This window comes from Pleurodeles waltl, chromosome 4_2, assembly GCF_031143425.1.
Source record: "Pleurodeles waltl isolate 20211129_DDA chromosome 4_2, aPleWal1.hap1.20221129, whole genome shotgun sequence".
Taxonomy (NCBI): domain Eukaryota; kingdom Metazoa; phylum Chordata; class Amphibia; order Caudata; family Salamandridae; genus Pleurodeles; species Pleurodeles waltl.
Window position 1 is genome coordinate 446,978,780 of NC_090443.1, and position 15,531 is coordinate 446,994,310.

General features: G+C 42.2%; 1 protein-coding gene across 5 annotated transcripts in view; it reads left to right on the plus strand.

Moving 5' to 3' along the window:
* GMIP (GEM interacting protein) overlaps window positions 1–12,716 on the plus strand; it is a 273,982-nt gene extending 261,266 nt beyond the window's left edge. For all 5 annotated transcript variants that reach the window (XM_069231744.1, XM_069231745.1, XM_069231746.1 and 2 more), the window contains 3 exons: window positions 4,864–5,182; window positions 7,417–7,525; window positions 10,029–12,716. In XM_069231744.1, the coding sequence (XP_069087845.1) occupies window positions 4,864–5,182; window positions 7,417–7,525; window positions 10,029–10,243 (643 nt within the window). In that variant the 3' untranslated portion in view covers window positions 10,244–12,716. The remainder of the gene's footprint in view (window positions 1–4,863; window positions 5,183–7,416; window positions 7,526–10,028) is intronic.
* The last annotated feature ends 2,815 nt before the right edge of the window (window positions 12,717–15,531 follow it).

Here is a 15,531-nt window from a genome sequence, read left to right on the forward strand (position 1 = left end):
TGGGGAACCTTCACAGGACCAGTGAAGGACGTGGACTCGGGCCGTGGGCTTTGGTTGTAAAGGTGGCGGTTTCGCAGTTCCTAAGGGCAGAGTTCTCTTTCTTTTAAAGTTGTATTCTTGTTAAACAGGTCTGCTGTTCTCTGGAGATCTTGAGCTTTGTCGAAGGCAGGCTGTCCTCCCAAAGCTTTGGAGGTCGCTAGGCTGCAGGACAGGTCGTCTTTTGGTGCAGGATCATCGAGGGCTGGTAGGACTGAGGCCAAGTCAGTTGGTGCCTGAAGTCTTCTCTGCTCATATGTATGTAGTGTCCGGCTGTTCTTATGTCATCAAGACTAGACGTTCTAGGGTTCAGGGGTGCCACCTAAATCGGGGTGCTACAGGCAGTGCCAGGTGGTAGCCAATGGGCTGATCACCTTTGGGGTGACTACACTCTTCATATGACCACTTCCGCTGGGAAGTGGGCATAACTGTAATCGTAGTGGCTCAATTCCTTCCAAACAAGACTGAGGAATTTAAAAAGAAGTGTCCACTTCAGCTTGTCCACCTTAGGGGTGGGACTGGCATGAAGTAGGCACTCCTCCTTATTTAACTAATTTTCCTGCCTGTGCTGCCACCAGAATTGGGGTCAGGACAAGGGTTTGGTCATCACCACCATCTGGAGAGACCTGTGTGCTTTAACAAAGGCTGCCAGGCCTTTGAAGCTCCCCACCCTGGAATGCCCATCCTGCTTGGGAGAGGAGGTAACACCTCTGCCCATTGCAGGCTTTTGTCTCTGAGCCTCAAGAGCACTGGCTCTCACCGTGGGGGTCCAGAAACGTGTCTGTAGTGGTTGAACTGGTCAGGACCAGTCAGTCAACACACTAGTAACTGGTAGGTTTTCAGGCTGCACCTCTAAGGTACCCTCTGTGTGCATTTCTTAATAAATCTATCACTGTAATCAGTGAGGGTTGGTAACGAACATCCCAAGGTTCATGGAAGGCAACATGTAGCTGGGCAACTCGTTGTGACCAATGCCCAGCACATGCATTTAAAATGGCTTCCCTGTGCACTTACTATATCTCAGAATTGACAGAGGTATGGCAGGGGCATATGTGCCCATGCAGATGCCCTCACATGTAATATAATGCACCCTGCCTTACAGTTGTAAGGCCTGCTAGAGGGGTGACTTACATATATTGCATGCAATGTTAGGGGACATGGCACACAGGCTGTATGCCATGTCGTGTTTGCAATTTTGAGAGCACCTTGTCACGCAGCCTGTGATGGCAGTCTGCATAAGGTTGGTGCTGGGTCCCTCAGAGTGGCACTAGTTCTGCTGCAGGTCTGAGGGGCCCTCTTCAGTACCCAAGCCCTAGGTACCCGGGGTACCATTTACTTGGGGCTTATAAGGGGCTGAAGGGCCTGGTCACTGAGGGATCAAGTGAGCAGGTGTGTTTTAGGGAAGGAACCCTGGCACCGGGGACCTGGTTAGCAGGAACCAAGTGCTCTTCAGTTGAAGTTGCATCTAAAAACCAGGCAAAAAGTAGGGAGGTACTGCATCCAGAACCCATCTCTCTACAACCCTACTGTCAGATCTGCTTGAGGAAGGGAGAGGGGTGTGCCGCTGACCCAACTGTGGCTTGTTAGGCACCACTGCAGAACTTTTGCAGATCCCTCCAAAATGTGGACCATGTAAGAGAGGTTCCCCTGATGTTGTGCCCACTGGATCTTCAGGTCCCACTGCAGAGCCCGCATATGGCAGTGGGCACGAGTCAACAGCAGGATGCAAGAGGCCAGGAGTCCCAGCAGCCTCAGAGTTTGTCTCATCGAAATCCAGGACAGAGACTGAAACATCGGTATCATCGCCTCAATATCCAGGACTTGCAATCAGGAGGATAGGCCCGAAAGTGCACTGTGTCCAGAACAGTTCCAATGAAAGGGAGCTTATGAAAGGGATTTAGGTGTGAGTTTGGAACGTTGACAATGAATCATATTGAATGCAAGAGGTCCAGTGTAGTCTGAGGTGGGAGACAATAGCCTGGGGAGAGCCTGCCTTTAACAGCCAGTCATCGAGATAGGGGGAAGACTGGCACCCCTGATCTCAGCAGATGAGCTGCAACCACTGCCATCACCTTGGTGAACAGCCGAGGGCCGCTTGTAAGGCCAAAAGAGCATGGTGCACTGAAAACGCCCTTGGCCTACCATGAACCGCAGGTAATGCCTGTGGGCAGGCAGAACGGGGATTTGTAAGTATGCGTCCTGTAAGTCCAACACTACCATTCAGTCTCCTGGGTCCAGAGCAGACAGGAACTGAGCTAATGTGAGCATGTTAACCTTCTCCTTCTTGAGGAAGCAGTTGAGGGGGCATAGGTCTAGGATAGGACAAAGACCTCAGTCCTTTTTTGGCACCAGAAAGGAGTGGGAATGCAACCACAACACTTCTGAGGCTGGTACCCTTTCTATGGTTCCCTTGGCCAACAGCTCTGTCTTCCTGTAGAAGGGTTAGGTGATCCTCCGTCAGCCTGTTGTAAGATGCTGGCATTGGTGAGAGGAGGGGGCAGAATAGCCCCATCCAGCGGCAATCTGCAAAAACACATGTCTGATTTTATAGACTAGCAGTGGGGCAGGGGATGGTGAATCCTGCCGCCAACTGGATGCCCATGACGGTATGAGGGCAGATTAGGAGGGTTTGGAGGCTGCAGCTGTTTGGGGGTGGGAGCGGGGTTGGGGGGAGAGACTGACCTGACAGCTGGCTGTCCAACCCAAGACATCTCTGGGTGTGGTGGCCTCATCCACACAGAGGCTGAGGAGCATGCATGGGTTGGTGGTTGAGAGGGTAAAGATGTTGCTGGAAGCCCTTTTTGTGGCCATGAAAGGAGGCCCGAGGGTGACGAGGGGCCGTAGAAAGGCCCAAGCATCTAGCTGTACCCTCAGCTGTCCCTAAAGCGCTCTAGCGCCAAATCTGTCATGTCTCCGAAGAGATGGGAGTGAGCAAAGGGCATGTCCAACAGAGACGATTGGACATCCCCCGAAAAGCCACTTGTCCTCAACCAGGCGTTGAGCCTCAAGGACACAGTTGATGAAACCGCTCTGCACAGTGGGTCGACCGTGTCAAGTGCACAACATATGGTGAACTTTGCTGCATCTCTATCGTCAGCGGCAGCCTGAGAGAATATGGCACGGGCCTCCTCCAGAACCGTTGGCAGCACCTGTGCCACTGTGTCCGTCAAAGCATGGTTGTAGCAGTCCAAAAGGCATGTGGTGTTCACAGACAGCAATGCCAGGCTGCTGAAAGAAACATCTTCTTTCCCTAAGTGTCCAGCCTCTTGGATTCCCTGTCCAGGGGTGCAGTATGGAATGTGCCATGATGTACAAGGGACGTAGAGACTTGGACTGCCAAGCTTTCTGGGGTAGGGTGTTGGGTGAGGGAGTTTGGGTCCCTTGGAGCGGGGCAGTGGCAATGGGCAATTATCCTTTTCACAGGAGCCCCTATACTGGGTTTGGACCATGTCCCATAAGGATGTCAGTGAGGGCCTTGAATAGGAGTAGTGGTTCTGAAGGGAAGATTCCTGGCTGCAGCACCTTCGTCAAGATGTTAGACTTGACTTCCACCAAGGGCAGACTAAGGTCAAAGACCTCAGATGCCCTCTGCACCACCATCGCAAATGACGCTCTCTCCTCCATAGCCACAGTAAGAGGAGAAAGCATACTAGTATCTGGAGAAGAATTCAGTCTGTTGTCTTCACCCAGTTTCTCACAACAGTCCAGTATTGGGCTTTATTTATAATGCTGGTATTCTTCAGGGTCCAGTGACCCCCTTCTCTACCCCTCCCCACCACAAGTGCTAAACCATAGGAATAGGGCACAGGCTCCAGCCTAGAACACATGGCTCCAGATGGCGTCGTAGGAAGCGCCAATACCATTCCTGCACAAAGTTCTCAATATCCAGAAACAGATCCTGGGGGCCCTTCTTGAGCTGGAGCCGCAGATATGGAACCAGAAGGGGCCCCTGCCGACCTCTCAGGCCCAAAGGCGTGCATGAGGGCAATCCAAAACTGAGGCATATAGCCTCATAAAAATATTTAAGTTGGGAGGGGTATGCTCCGGCTGCCGGAAAATCGAGGAGACGTGGAGACAGCCAAGGTGCAGGCTCCACTGCAGAGCCAGGCCTCGAATTCTGACGCTCCTGCGTCTCGTCAGCCAAAAGACTTGGAGAAGTCGCAGTTCTCTTCAACTTCTTCATGTGGTTGGTCTTACCTGAGTGGCTCGACGACTTGAGTGCGACGAAGATCTCTCACTTCATGACCGCTCCCAAGACCTTCCTCTCGACTGGGACCTCAATCGTCACAGCGTTGCATGCCAAACCACCAGGGGACTGAGGGATCTCTCCCTCAAGTCTTTCTGTTTCAGGGGACAGCAGTCGGAACAGGCCTTGGGGTTATGGTCGTGCTCGAGGTGCCAAAGGCATACACGATGCAGGTCCATTACCCTTTTCTTGTTACACAGGGCCCCACTCCATTATGCCTCCTTTTATAGATCTGTGCTTACATGCCCAGAGTAAGACTGGATGCAATGGACACATGAATATGACAGCAACCACAATATAGAAGGTCGATATGGTATTGCCGATCCTCAGTCTAGAGTCATGCTCTATGTGTAAATGTACTTTTAGCTACTTCTACCATCGTTCTACAAAATTACCAAATCATAAAATCTAACCCTTAGTTTGTTTAGTGTTCCTCATATTCCAATCGAGACAGACTACCAGTACATCAATTTTCAGAAAATGTATTGTAATTAGCAACTGATTTTAATTCGGTAAGGCAGCCACTGCTTCTTAATTTTGTAAAAGGTGCACTTGTTCTTAATCATCCTTTTGCTTTACAGAGTGGCCGAACGGTATGAAGACAACAAAATGTCCTCCAACAACTTGGGAATAATTTTTGGACCCACCCTAATCCGGCCCAGTCCAGGAAATGACATTTCAATGACGTGCTTAATAGATTCCGGCTATCAGGCGCAGATAGTGGAGTTTCTTATTTTGAACTACGAAAGGATCTTTGGTGCAGACGACCTGCCAACACCATCATCCTTCGGGTCTGAAAGCAGCCTGCAAGAAGCCTATTTGGAAAGCAGCAAAGAGCAAAGCAGCCCCGAAAAAGAAATGACACTGTTGTCAGAGGTTCAAAGTCTAGAGCCAACTGAGGTAAGAGTTTCAAGAGGTAATGTGAGGTAATTAAAACTGAAAAAACACAAATACGGCCCTTTAAGCTAAAAGATATACTGTAAAACCTAATATAAGATGACAATGAGTGTTCATTACAAATTGTATTTGTACTTTTGTCCCTTCCATACATACATATGCAGAAGTGTTTAATTTATTTTACTGAAAACCAACCTCAGAGATTGTAATTTTTTTGCAAATGTAATACAATGTCTCCCGGGGCATAATCGTATCAATAAAATCAGAATTGTGCAAATTAGTGACATGCAAAATGATAACGTTTACCTAATTCTGCAAGCAGACTTACTTCCGACAACCACAACCCTCTTCAAACTGGCCCACGAAAAAGACTCTTCCTACCCACTTATTAAGTTCTGCTGTAGTTCCAGTAGAAAATCATGACGCCGGCTTCCATTAGTCAGCCATTATACTCTCTTCCATTAGTAGATCATGAAACGTGATACTCGAAAAGTGGAGGCCTGAATACAGAAGTGATCCATTCAATTGTCAACTGTGACATAACTGCACTAGCAGCATATTTACAGCCTCTGAATTCTAAATTCCCAAGAAATTGTTGAAATTAAGTTTAACTCCAGTTCTCTACGATTCTTGTACGGTTGTCATTCTATGTTATACCACAGACGTATTAATTTCATTCACTTTATTTTTTGGAGGGGGCTTCCACTCATCAGTTCCCTTGTACCTGACTGTCAGTCCTTTCACATTCATTACCTTCCTTTAAGACCACTTTTTGATATTTTAAATGTGCTCACTGCCTATGCTTATTTAGTGTTTGACAGCAAACAGCTTTAGCTGTCTGTTCAGAGTGCTCAGGTGTTCAACACAGGGCCACGGAATTTCGCAGACACACTGTGCCACTGAATTTACATTATGTATTTGATGATATGGCAAAATAGTTCCTTTCCACAAACACAGCCACTGCACGTTAGTTAGCAGCAGCTTCTACAGTTCAAGCAGAAGCTTCTCACCATAGGATCGCTATAACTCCTAGATGCGCTCACATAGCCCGCTCCAGCTGAAGGCGTATTTCCCTGGGTAACTGTGAAGCTCCTCACATAGCACAAGTCAGGCCTGTTGGCTTTGCCAGTGCTTGTTGTTTTGGTGGGGATTTAGGTAGAATTTCACTGATAGTTCAAACAATCAGAAACCTCAAAATGCTTTTTTGTTTTACATTTTTATATTGCGGCACTGTACCATAGAAAAGGTGTTAATTTGCTTCCAACAAAAACAGTATGGATGGAGCATCTATTTAAACTGAACCAATAATAAATAAAGAAATATGCAGACACTGGGAGCTCTCTTTTAACACAAAACATCACGAGTAATAAATAAATATTTCTGTGTTTACAAACTAAGTGTAGAGAAGAGAGGCGAAGCCGTGAATAGCTGAAAGAGGAACCTTTACAAATGAATCATTTACACATGTTTACAATCTATTACATTCACATCACATTTTTCACAACGTGTTTTAGGACAAGTTAGAAAAATGATATAGTAGCAAATAGTGGGAAGTAATTTAGTTTGTACAAAGTAATTACAAATAAAACTCCATCTTTATTCAGATTACATTCTATTTTAGAACAGGTTTTTAAAGTTATATATGAGCAAATAGTGGGATTTTTTAAAATTATAATTTTTTTAATATGGAAAACTTTCATGCTTGAGTTCCACATTTCTGGGGCGGGTTAGAAGAGTAAAAACAGGGGCAAATGGTGGGTAGTAATTTAATTTGCAAAATTACCTTAAAAGAGAAGTTCATCTTTTTTCAAAATACATTCTTTTTTTAGAATGGGTCCTTAAAGTGATATTGGGCAAAGGATGAGAAGTATTTCAAATAAACATTTTTAACAAATTCAGATTTGGAATTTGAACATGTTTTGGTTGCTCACTTTAAAAATCGGTTCGAGAAGTAATATTGAGGCACGGGTTGGAAGTAGTCGTTTGTAAAAAGTACTTAAAAATATAAATTCATCTTTTTTTCAGATTATATCCAATTTTAGAAATTGTTTTAAAAATGTAAGCACTGCAAAAGAAAAACCGCAATGTACTTGCTTTCATAGTGTGTGCTTATGTCCAAATGTCTGCCATCGGCTATAGACACTTGCTTCTGTTTAAATATTTTCATGCATGCTTGAAGTTGTAGGTGATGCTGGTGATATCTTTAACCTTATTTTTAACAACTTTTTATTTAAAAGGCTTTGTATATGAAGAGTGAATCTAGTGAGCACTCAGTTGCGGACGAACCACTACATGAGAAGACACTCGAGTCAGCAGATCCAATATTGGAGAGCATGGAACCTCCAGGTAAATACAAAAGTCTCAATACCTCCTAAAGATGCACATCAACATGAACACACAACCATCTCTTAGCAGGATAAGATATCTGTGCATTTCTGTGACAAGGACTGCTTCATTATGTGTCTTTTTCAGGACAAAACGTTGCCTACAGTGTTTATACAGCTGCTTCCCTGGTGTTTCAGGAAACTATAGATGATTACTACAAATTTCATTTGAAGACTAGATCTCTGTAAGCTTAAATTGAATGCACTATACCTGTGATAGGTATATTATTACTACTCATGACATATATGTCATTGTGCCTGGAGACTCCAGGCGTTTTATCTTTCTAATAAGTGGCAAACATCTAGCCTTTCAAAAATTCTTCCCTGACATATAAGCGGTGCAACAATTATCTGCTTCTGCGTTGAAGGACGGGTGGTAAGCAGCAGTACAAAAGTGATAAGTTCATTTAGGCATTTCAGTGATTGTCTCTAATGCAGAGTCAAGACACAAGTCCTACAGCCACCAAGTCCCAGGAGCCACTAGTTGTGACAAGACACTGCCAGGGGGCTCACTAAGGGGGGTTCAGCTGAGAGACGGATCACTCGCATGTCGGTGGTTGCCTTATAGGTGCTTACTGGCAGTATCAAGTGCATCTTTAAGTGTTGACAAGCCAGAAGAGGCACCAAAAAAGGAGTAATATTCAATGGGAGCGATATACAAAGTCTACAACAAATGAATATAAGCAGTTGTTTCACAAGGTTTTGAGGAACTATTAGTAAAATGCTGAACACATGCAGTCAGTTACGTAGTGGTAGTAAACCAAACCATACACAAGGAAGTAGCCATTTTACCAGAATATGAAAAGGTGTGTTTAAGAATGACAACACAATGTATTTCTCCAGAAAGAGACTTAATCTAATGATATTTAGCAAGGCTTGCTAATTAAACAGTAAATAATTGTAAATTTTTATGTATATAAATAGCTGTTCTGCAAGAATATTCCACCGGATCACTGTTATAATCTGGAAATATGAATATCATTGAATTCAGATTCCACAGTCCTCACCCATGGGAATCCCAATTTACCCCATCTTTGACGGGTTAGTGCACAAAGCCTGCAGCCACTTTATTGTGCCATGGTTTGTTATAAATCACCAATAATAGCAATACATTTCTTTAGTTACATCATGCCCTACTATTTACATGTTCCACTGCTGTCCGTACAACTTTGCTGATCGCTGAAGAGTTCTGAGGATATAGTAATACCACTTTACTGTACTGATTTGTCATAAGTCTAACTTAAATAGCATAACAGATGGCATGGTGCAAAGGCCAGGTCTGATGGCCTCAGGAGAAACAATAGTGGGTACTATATAAGACCTAGGCTCAAGTAGAATGAAAAATGAAACAGATAAATAAAATGGGTGCTTAGTACGCTACCCGTATATTTTAATAAAGAAAAAAGGTAGGGTGTAAGTTTCTATGTAAACTTTCACCCATCAACAGAAAAGCCCATATTTTACCTAAAGGTTTTAGTTAGTACTAAATAGCCCACATCATTATCTGAGCCCTTTTAAATTTTCTTAGGCAAAAATGGGAGTGGTCAGCTTAATTTTAAGCTGCATTTAGACTGCAGTTGAAGGAAGAATGAAGGAAAAAGTGGGAGAGTGCGATAGGCTTTAGGGAGTGTAGGATTTTGGAGAGGCCAAACTTTTCATGATAATACGTGTTCTTGGCATGTGTCACACTTTACAACCAAAGGGATATATTTTGTACCCTTATCTAAACATACCTTTATATGACCACTTACTGAATTAGTATCTGTTAGCTACCTATGATTATATGATCTAGCAAGTTAGCCAATGCCTCTACTTCCAAAATACGTGGGGAACCTTCAGTTTAAACATTCATTACCCTGGTGGATCGGACTAGCCTTTCAATATTATGTGTGCCTCATAAAATGAGTAACCATGAGCAAGGTAGCAATAATGCATGCAGAGACCTTAGTCATAACAGTTTGTAATAGCAGCAATGGAAGTGAAATACTGGCTCTCATTCACAGGAAAGAAAAAGAAAAAAAATGCAGATATCATTATATTGTATGTTTCCATACATGATTTAAATATATTTTCACTTTTGAGGAATTCAGAAAAGTCCTAATCCAGATTTCTCACAACAAATTTGCCGCCACGCACAAACACACACACTCTTTAGCATTAACGTTAAGTGTACAAAAACATTGGGTTGGTTTGCGAATCTACAGATACGCAGCAACGGCCAGCATAGCGACCTCTCCCTTGTTCATGTTCGTTTTGAGAATTTCACTGCCAAATCCAACTTTTTATTTTGTAAATGTAATTTACGACTGCAAGATGTTTTGTAAATGAAGTACATCGTAAATTCGAAAAGTAAGCATCAGAAAATCTTAAGGATCGTTCATCTTTTCTTACTTGTATATTAACACTTCCATTAGTGGTAAATTAATTATAATTTTGCTTTTTTATGTAATTTAAAAAACACACAGGTTCGCCTAAACCTACTGACCGAGATCACGGGAATCTTGACGGACCAGTGGAGGTGAGGCAGGAAGGTGATTTGAACTCTGCTCTGGGTGCGCAATCGAGAGGCCACTTCAGCCGTACTCCTGTCAAATCTACCCGACAGGGCCCCATCGTTATCAGATCTGTGACGCACATTGTCACCAGTTCACCCACAAGCTCCTCAACCTTCTACAGTTAGCTGGGGTAGGTAGATTAAGAAGAAACCGGAATAAACTGAGACAGCAGGACTGATATCCTAGTCCGAGAAATTGAAATGTTACGGGAATAAGGACCAGTAATCGTTCAGATAAAAAAACTAAACATGGTAAACAATGTAGGACAACTTGGAAGGAGACACTGGTACCATTTTGAAGGAGTCCTCCAGAAACACCGAGCGACGTGCATTGTACATATGTTAAACACTGTAGCAACAAGGGGAAACCTGGACGGAGGACCCAACCCTGAGGGATCAACATGGATGTTGTGCACCAGCTTCATTCCTAATGCCTTAACGGGATACTCTGCTGCCTGGGTTGTCTGTGTGCACTGAACTACACATCTCAGTACCCCAATGTGGCCAACATGCCGTTTTGAACTACTGAAAATACACAAAGAGGACCATGCAAAAGGTGGTCACAAACTTTAAGAATTTGCGTCCTCCATTTATCGGAAAATACTGTATTGCCATTTGTAATATAGACTAATGAATTTTCTCTGCTGACATTGAACACTTTCACAATTCCAACAGTTTGAAAATATCTTTCTGTTTTTTTAAATCAGTTGTTACACTGTTCAAGATTTATCTGTTTAATTCTTGCAATGATCACACTCCACATGCCTCTACAGGGTAACTGTTATATGTTATCAGTGCTTAGAGATTTATCAGAGCTAGTGCTTTACAAATTATCAGTATTACATATTCAGAAGTGTTGAAAATGTGTACTTGTCTTGTGACACAAGACTTCCTAGATATACATTTTTCATTCAATAGACATTTTGCCCTGCTTAAAAAATATTTTTACTAAGCTACAGTCTAAATTGCCAGGGGCGTTACTTTTCATACTCAACTATGCACACTTCAGAAGACCACACTTCTTCTTGGTCATCATACATACATGTTATACAACAAGATTATAATTCACTACGAAGCTACATTAGTGGTTAAATGCCCCAGTCCAAGTTATGAGCCCTCCGGCAAGGAAGGGACTTTAATAAGAGAGGGGCCTTTTAACGACAGGCGTATCCGGAAGAAGAAGGGGACATAATACTATTATAATAATACTTTACTGGTTCCGGTCAGAATTATATAAATTACATAGGAAGAAATAGGGAACATTTGGAATGTTAGAGCTCAAGGCTCCAACATTCTCCTTCTGACCCTTCATTCTTTTCAGTAGAGCACCGAACATTTCAGTGCTCTAATATAGCATTAAATTCTGCTGCCGAAGTATTGAAAGATGTTAAAGCCTGAATCCCAGTTATGCAAGAGGGAGGTTTTTGACAGGTAAAGATTAAGGAAGAAGGCCTATTATGTTATTACACAGGGCAGCCTATCCTGAATTTAATAGGGAGAAACAGAAAGAGACATATTGGGATGCTGGAGTAGAGAAGAGGAAGGCTAACACCAGCTGTTACTGGCCCACTGTAGCTCTACTTTTTCAGTGAAGCTCTTAATATCGTAATGCCTAATTTATCTGTTTCTTTTTCTGCAAGACCTTGAATAGTCACTTCCATGATTCTACAATTTGAACACCATCGGGATCACCCAAATGAAGGGCACTTGCTTTTTTAATGCAGCAACCTCATAGTCAGTATGTTTTTTTTTTTTTAACTTGCACAACTCAAAAATTACCTACGTTTAAATGAAAATATATATTCAAACATTAAGAGTCATCTTAATAGTTATGTTTTCTGTGAACCCGGACTCTGACTGGCATGACTTAATTTAAAGTTAAAAGTGCACATTTTACGGCACTTGGTTTTGCCGCCTGGGAGCTTAGTTGATGTATTGCCGTTGATAAGATTACTCTGGTAATTGCAGGAGTTTAAATGCAGTTTTCAAATTTCTGCTTGTTGTTGAAAACACACGACAAACTAAATCTACGCGAGATACACACGTTTAACGTTTACATTACACCATTCTAAGCGTTTAAACACTGCCTTCAACTTGCATGAAATTTACATTTATATCAATGTCACTCGATTTCCTTTTCTAATCAAATCACCCAAAGGGAAAGTCTGTATCAGACGATAAATAATAAAAGAAAAATGTGTTATTGCCTAGGCAACAGCGCTAGGAAAACGCCCATGCTTCAGGTGCTCAGCTCATTCATTTTCAACAAGGCTGTTGACTAACCGAGGACTCCCGACCAGTGTTAATCGCGTTCTACACTGTAACAACTAGAGTGGCTCAGCGGCCTACTGCATGCACAGCGGGGGCCGGTGCTTAACCTCATGTCACAGGCTCATATCCCCTCAACTACAGTCTGTGTTTTATACTGCCAAGGTTTTAAACACGAGGACAGCTGTGCAGGTTAAAAATAAACATCAGTTATGTCCAAGAAACCAATCTGGAGGCGAGTGAGTGATTTGCTAAGAAAACTGCTATGTTCTGTTTGAACTGTTAATGCATTATTCCTGCTGCGACACAAATAATAAACAAACTTTTTTTATTTTTAGCTTCTTTTCAATTTCCATTGGAAGCGCTTTGTACTGCCATTGAGTGATACATTACCTTTCAGCCGTAATAATACGCCCCACCCTGATATACCTCCATAAAACAATAGTTGTCCAGAGATTTTCATTTTTGATTTGTGTTTATGAATCATTAGAGAAATAATTTAGCTTTGGTAGACATTGCTGATACGAGCCAAATTTTTCTGGACATTTTTAAAAATGACTGATGTGATGCAGCGATGATGTAATGTTTCAGGCACCATGAACCCTATATACTTCATTCTGGTGTCAAAACATAGGTTTTAGGGGTCAACCAGTCTTACAGAGACAGAAAATAACTCCTCAAAGCAACCCCTTTCGTCATTTTCCATAATTGCAGCCATAATAGAGGAATGTCGAACATTTGAGAAGAGCATATCGACAGGGACATCTTTTTGTAGCACAGGTGTTGCAAGTACATGTAAATTCTGTGGGTAGAGGCTTTAGAAAATTTGTAGGTTTTAGCAGCCCATCCATATCTTCCCAACCAAATTCACACAGATCTTTTACACATCTTCTGATCAAGCAGAACGCTCTTTTAAAGTGTCCACGCACAGAATATGACGTCGGTGGAAGGTCACTTAACAGGATTGATCTCTTGAACTCACTATACTGAAGATCGACAAACGAGTGACTGTCACAACTCGTTTTCCACACAAGCATGAGGTATTTTTCTACGTCTTTAAAGTCACATTTTTCTGTCTTAGCAAATCGTTTTAGAAACTTCCCAAGTTCAGCAGTGGAACCTCCAAGCTTTGTTTCTATGTTGCTCATGGTGTCATCACACGCAAGAAAATGTGTCTTGATAAGAACACGGAGTATCTCTGGTTCAAGTTTCTTGTACAAAATATGAAGCAGGATTAAATGTCTTTTCTCCCGTTTCATAATGTATCCATAACTCTGACAATCCTTGACTTATGAACATTGCAACAAATCTAAGTAGCACAATAATAACATCTGTGTAATTTGACAATACAATGACACGATTGGAACCATTTCAAACAGCCTACTCAACATGTGGCACAACATAAAGGTCAGCTTCCTCCAATTTGCTGTTAGGTATTTGAACAATATGGTTGGTACCTTTTGAATACATTTCTGCAGCTACCAGCTCTTCATTGACAACCATTCCACTTGCAATAATTAGATATTCAGTGTTTACTCTGGTATCAGCAATGTTTTGGAGGGCTGACATCTCCAAGTTTATCTTGTTCGGTGTGGATGACCAGAAGTTGCACAGTTATAGGTGTTGAGTGTTTGATACAGGCAAGTTCAATTGTTTCACTTGTAGACATTCATCTGATTCTCTCACATTCTTTGTAGTTCAAGATAACTGTCAAAGCAATGTGCAGTTCTTGCTAGGTGCACATTGACTTTGATATCCGTAGAACCGCCTGAACGACCTGTGAAGTTCTGCATGGATGAAATCTTGACCATTCACAATTGTGACATATAGTCACAACAACAGCAGTTTTCAATGAGGACACCTTTTCAAATTGAAACTCTTCAGGTGAAATTTTTGTCAAGCTCTTGTACAAGTTTGTGCTTAACTGGTGTGGTTGCAGCGTAAAGTTTTGATCCATGTTCCAGGACATCTAGCAGAAGGGTCTTTATATCGTTATCCACATATTGTTTGGTCACAAAGTTGTGTAGTCGCACAGGCTCAGTCATTTCAAAGGGGTTTCCTTGCTGCTGCATGAAATAAAGAAGGCTGTCAAAATGTTTATTAAAACGTCCCCCTCCCTTACCCACAAGTTCGTGGTGATGAATAATTTCACAATGGTCAATTAATTTTGAATTTGTCTTCTCTCTGAAAACATTTCAAATAGAAAATATTTCATGGTAAACTAGCTGCCATTGAGAAACATATTCACTTTTACGTTTTTGATCAACAATTTCCTTGGAGCTTTCCTGTGATCTCCGGATCGTCTGTTCAAGTTTCATATCTGGAGCCACAGCATTGAACCTCCCATATGTCTTTCACCACAAAAATGTCTTTGGATTAATTTTCTGTAGGGGTTTGGTTTTTCCATCTCTAGCTTCTTCACTGTTTTCAACTAACAGGACCCATATCGCAGGTGGTTTTTGCAATCAAATTTGTGAAACATAGTAATCAGTGACTCCACAGTCTTACTGTGCAGCTCCCAATCACCTTCCCGACCAACACGTACCAAGTTTTTCACTAAAGCTATCATGTGTAAAACATTTCTGCAGTACTTGCAAAGTTCAAATTTTTCTTCACATTCTTTGATGAACTCTATGAACTTGGTTTCAGGTTTTCTGATTTTAAACGGAGTGTATTGAACATTGCGTGGCTTTGCATTATGTCTTTTAAATGAAGTGCACCCTGTGCCTTGTTCACTTCTGAGATAAAATATGCAAAACCTAATTTGTTCCCAAAAGCATTCCAAAGCAATGTTTTGACAGCCTTAGATTTGATGAGAATACCTTTTAGTGAACGAACATAATGAGTTCTCCTAAATACTGACTGGACAGTTTTGCTTCCAAAAATTTCAGTCTCAAGTGCATGGCCTATGCCACATCCACTGAGAACTTCCAGCACACCGCAACGCAACTTTTGTCATGCGGAAAAACAATCATCTTTGGATAAAGATCATCAAATTCTACTGGACTGCTCACAAAAATGTCAGCTACAACACAGAAAGCACCTTCATCGTAGGAAATTGGAAGCATAGGCTGGTCTTTAAGCTGAGCATGCACTTTTTGGAAAAAGATTTTGAGCTGTGTCTGTTGTTGTGTAGTTTGTGACTG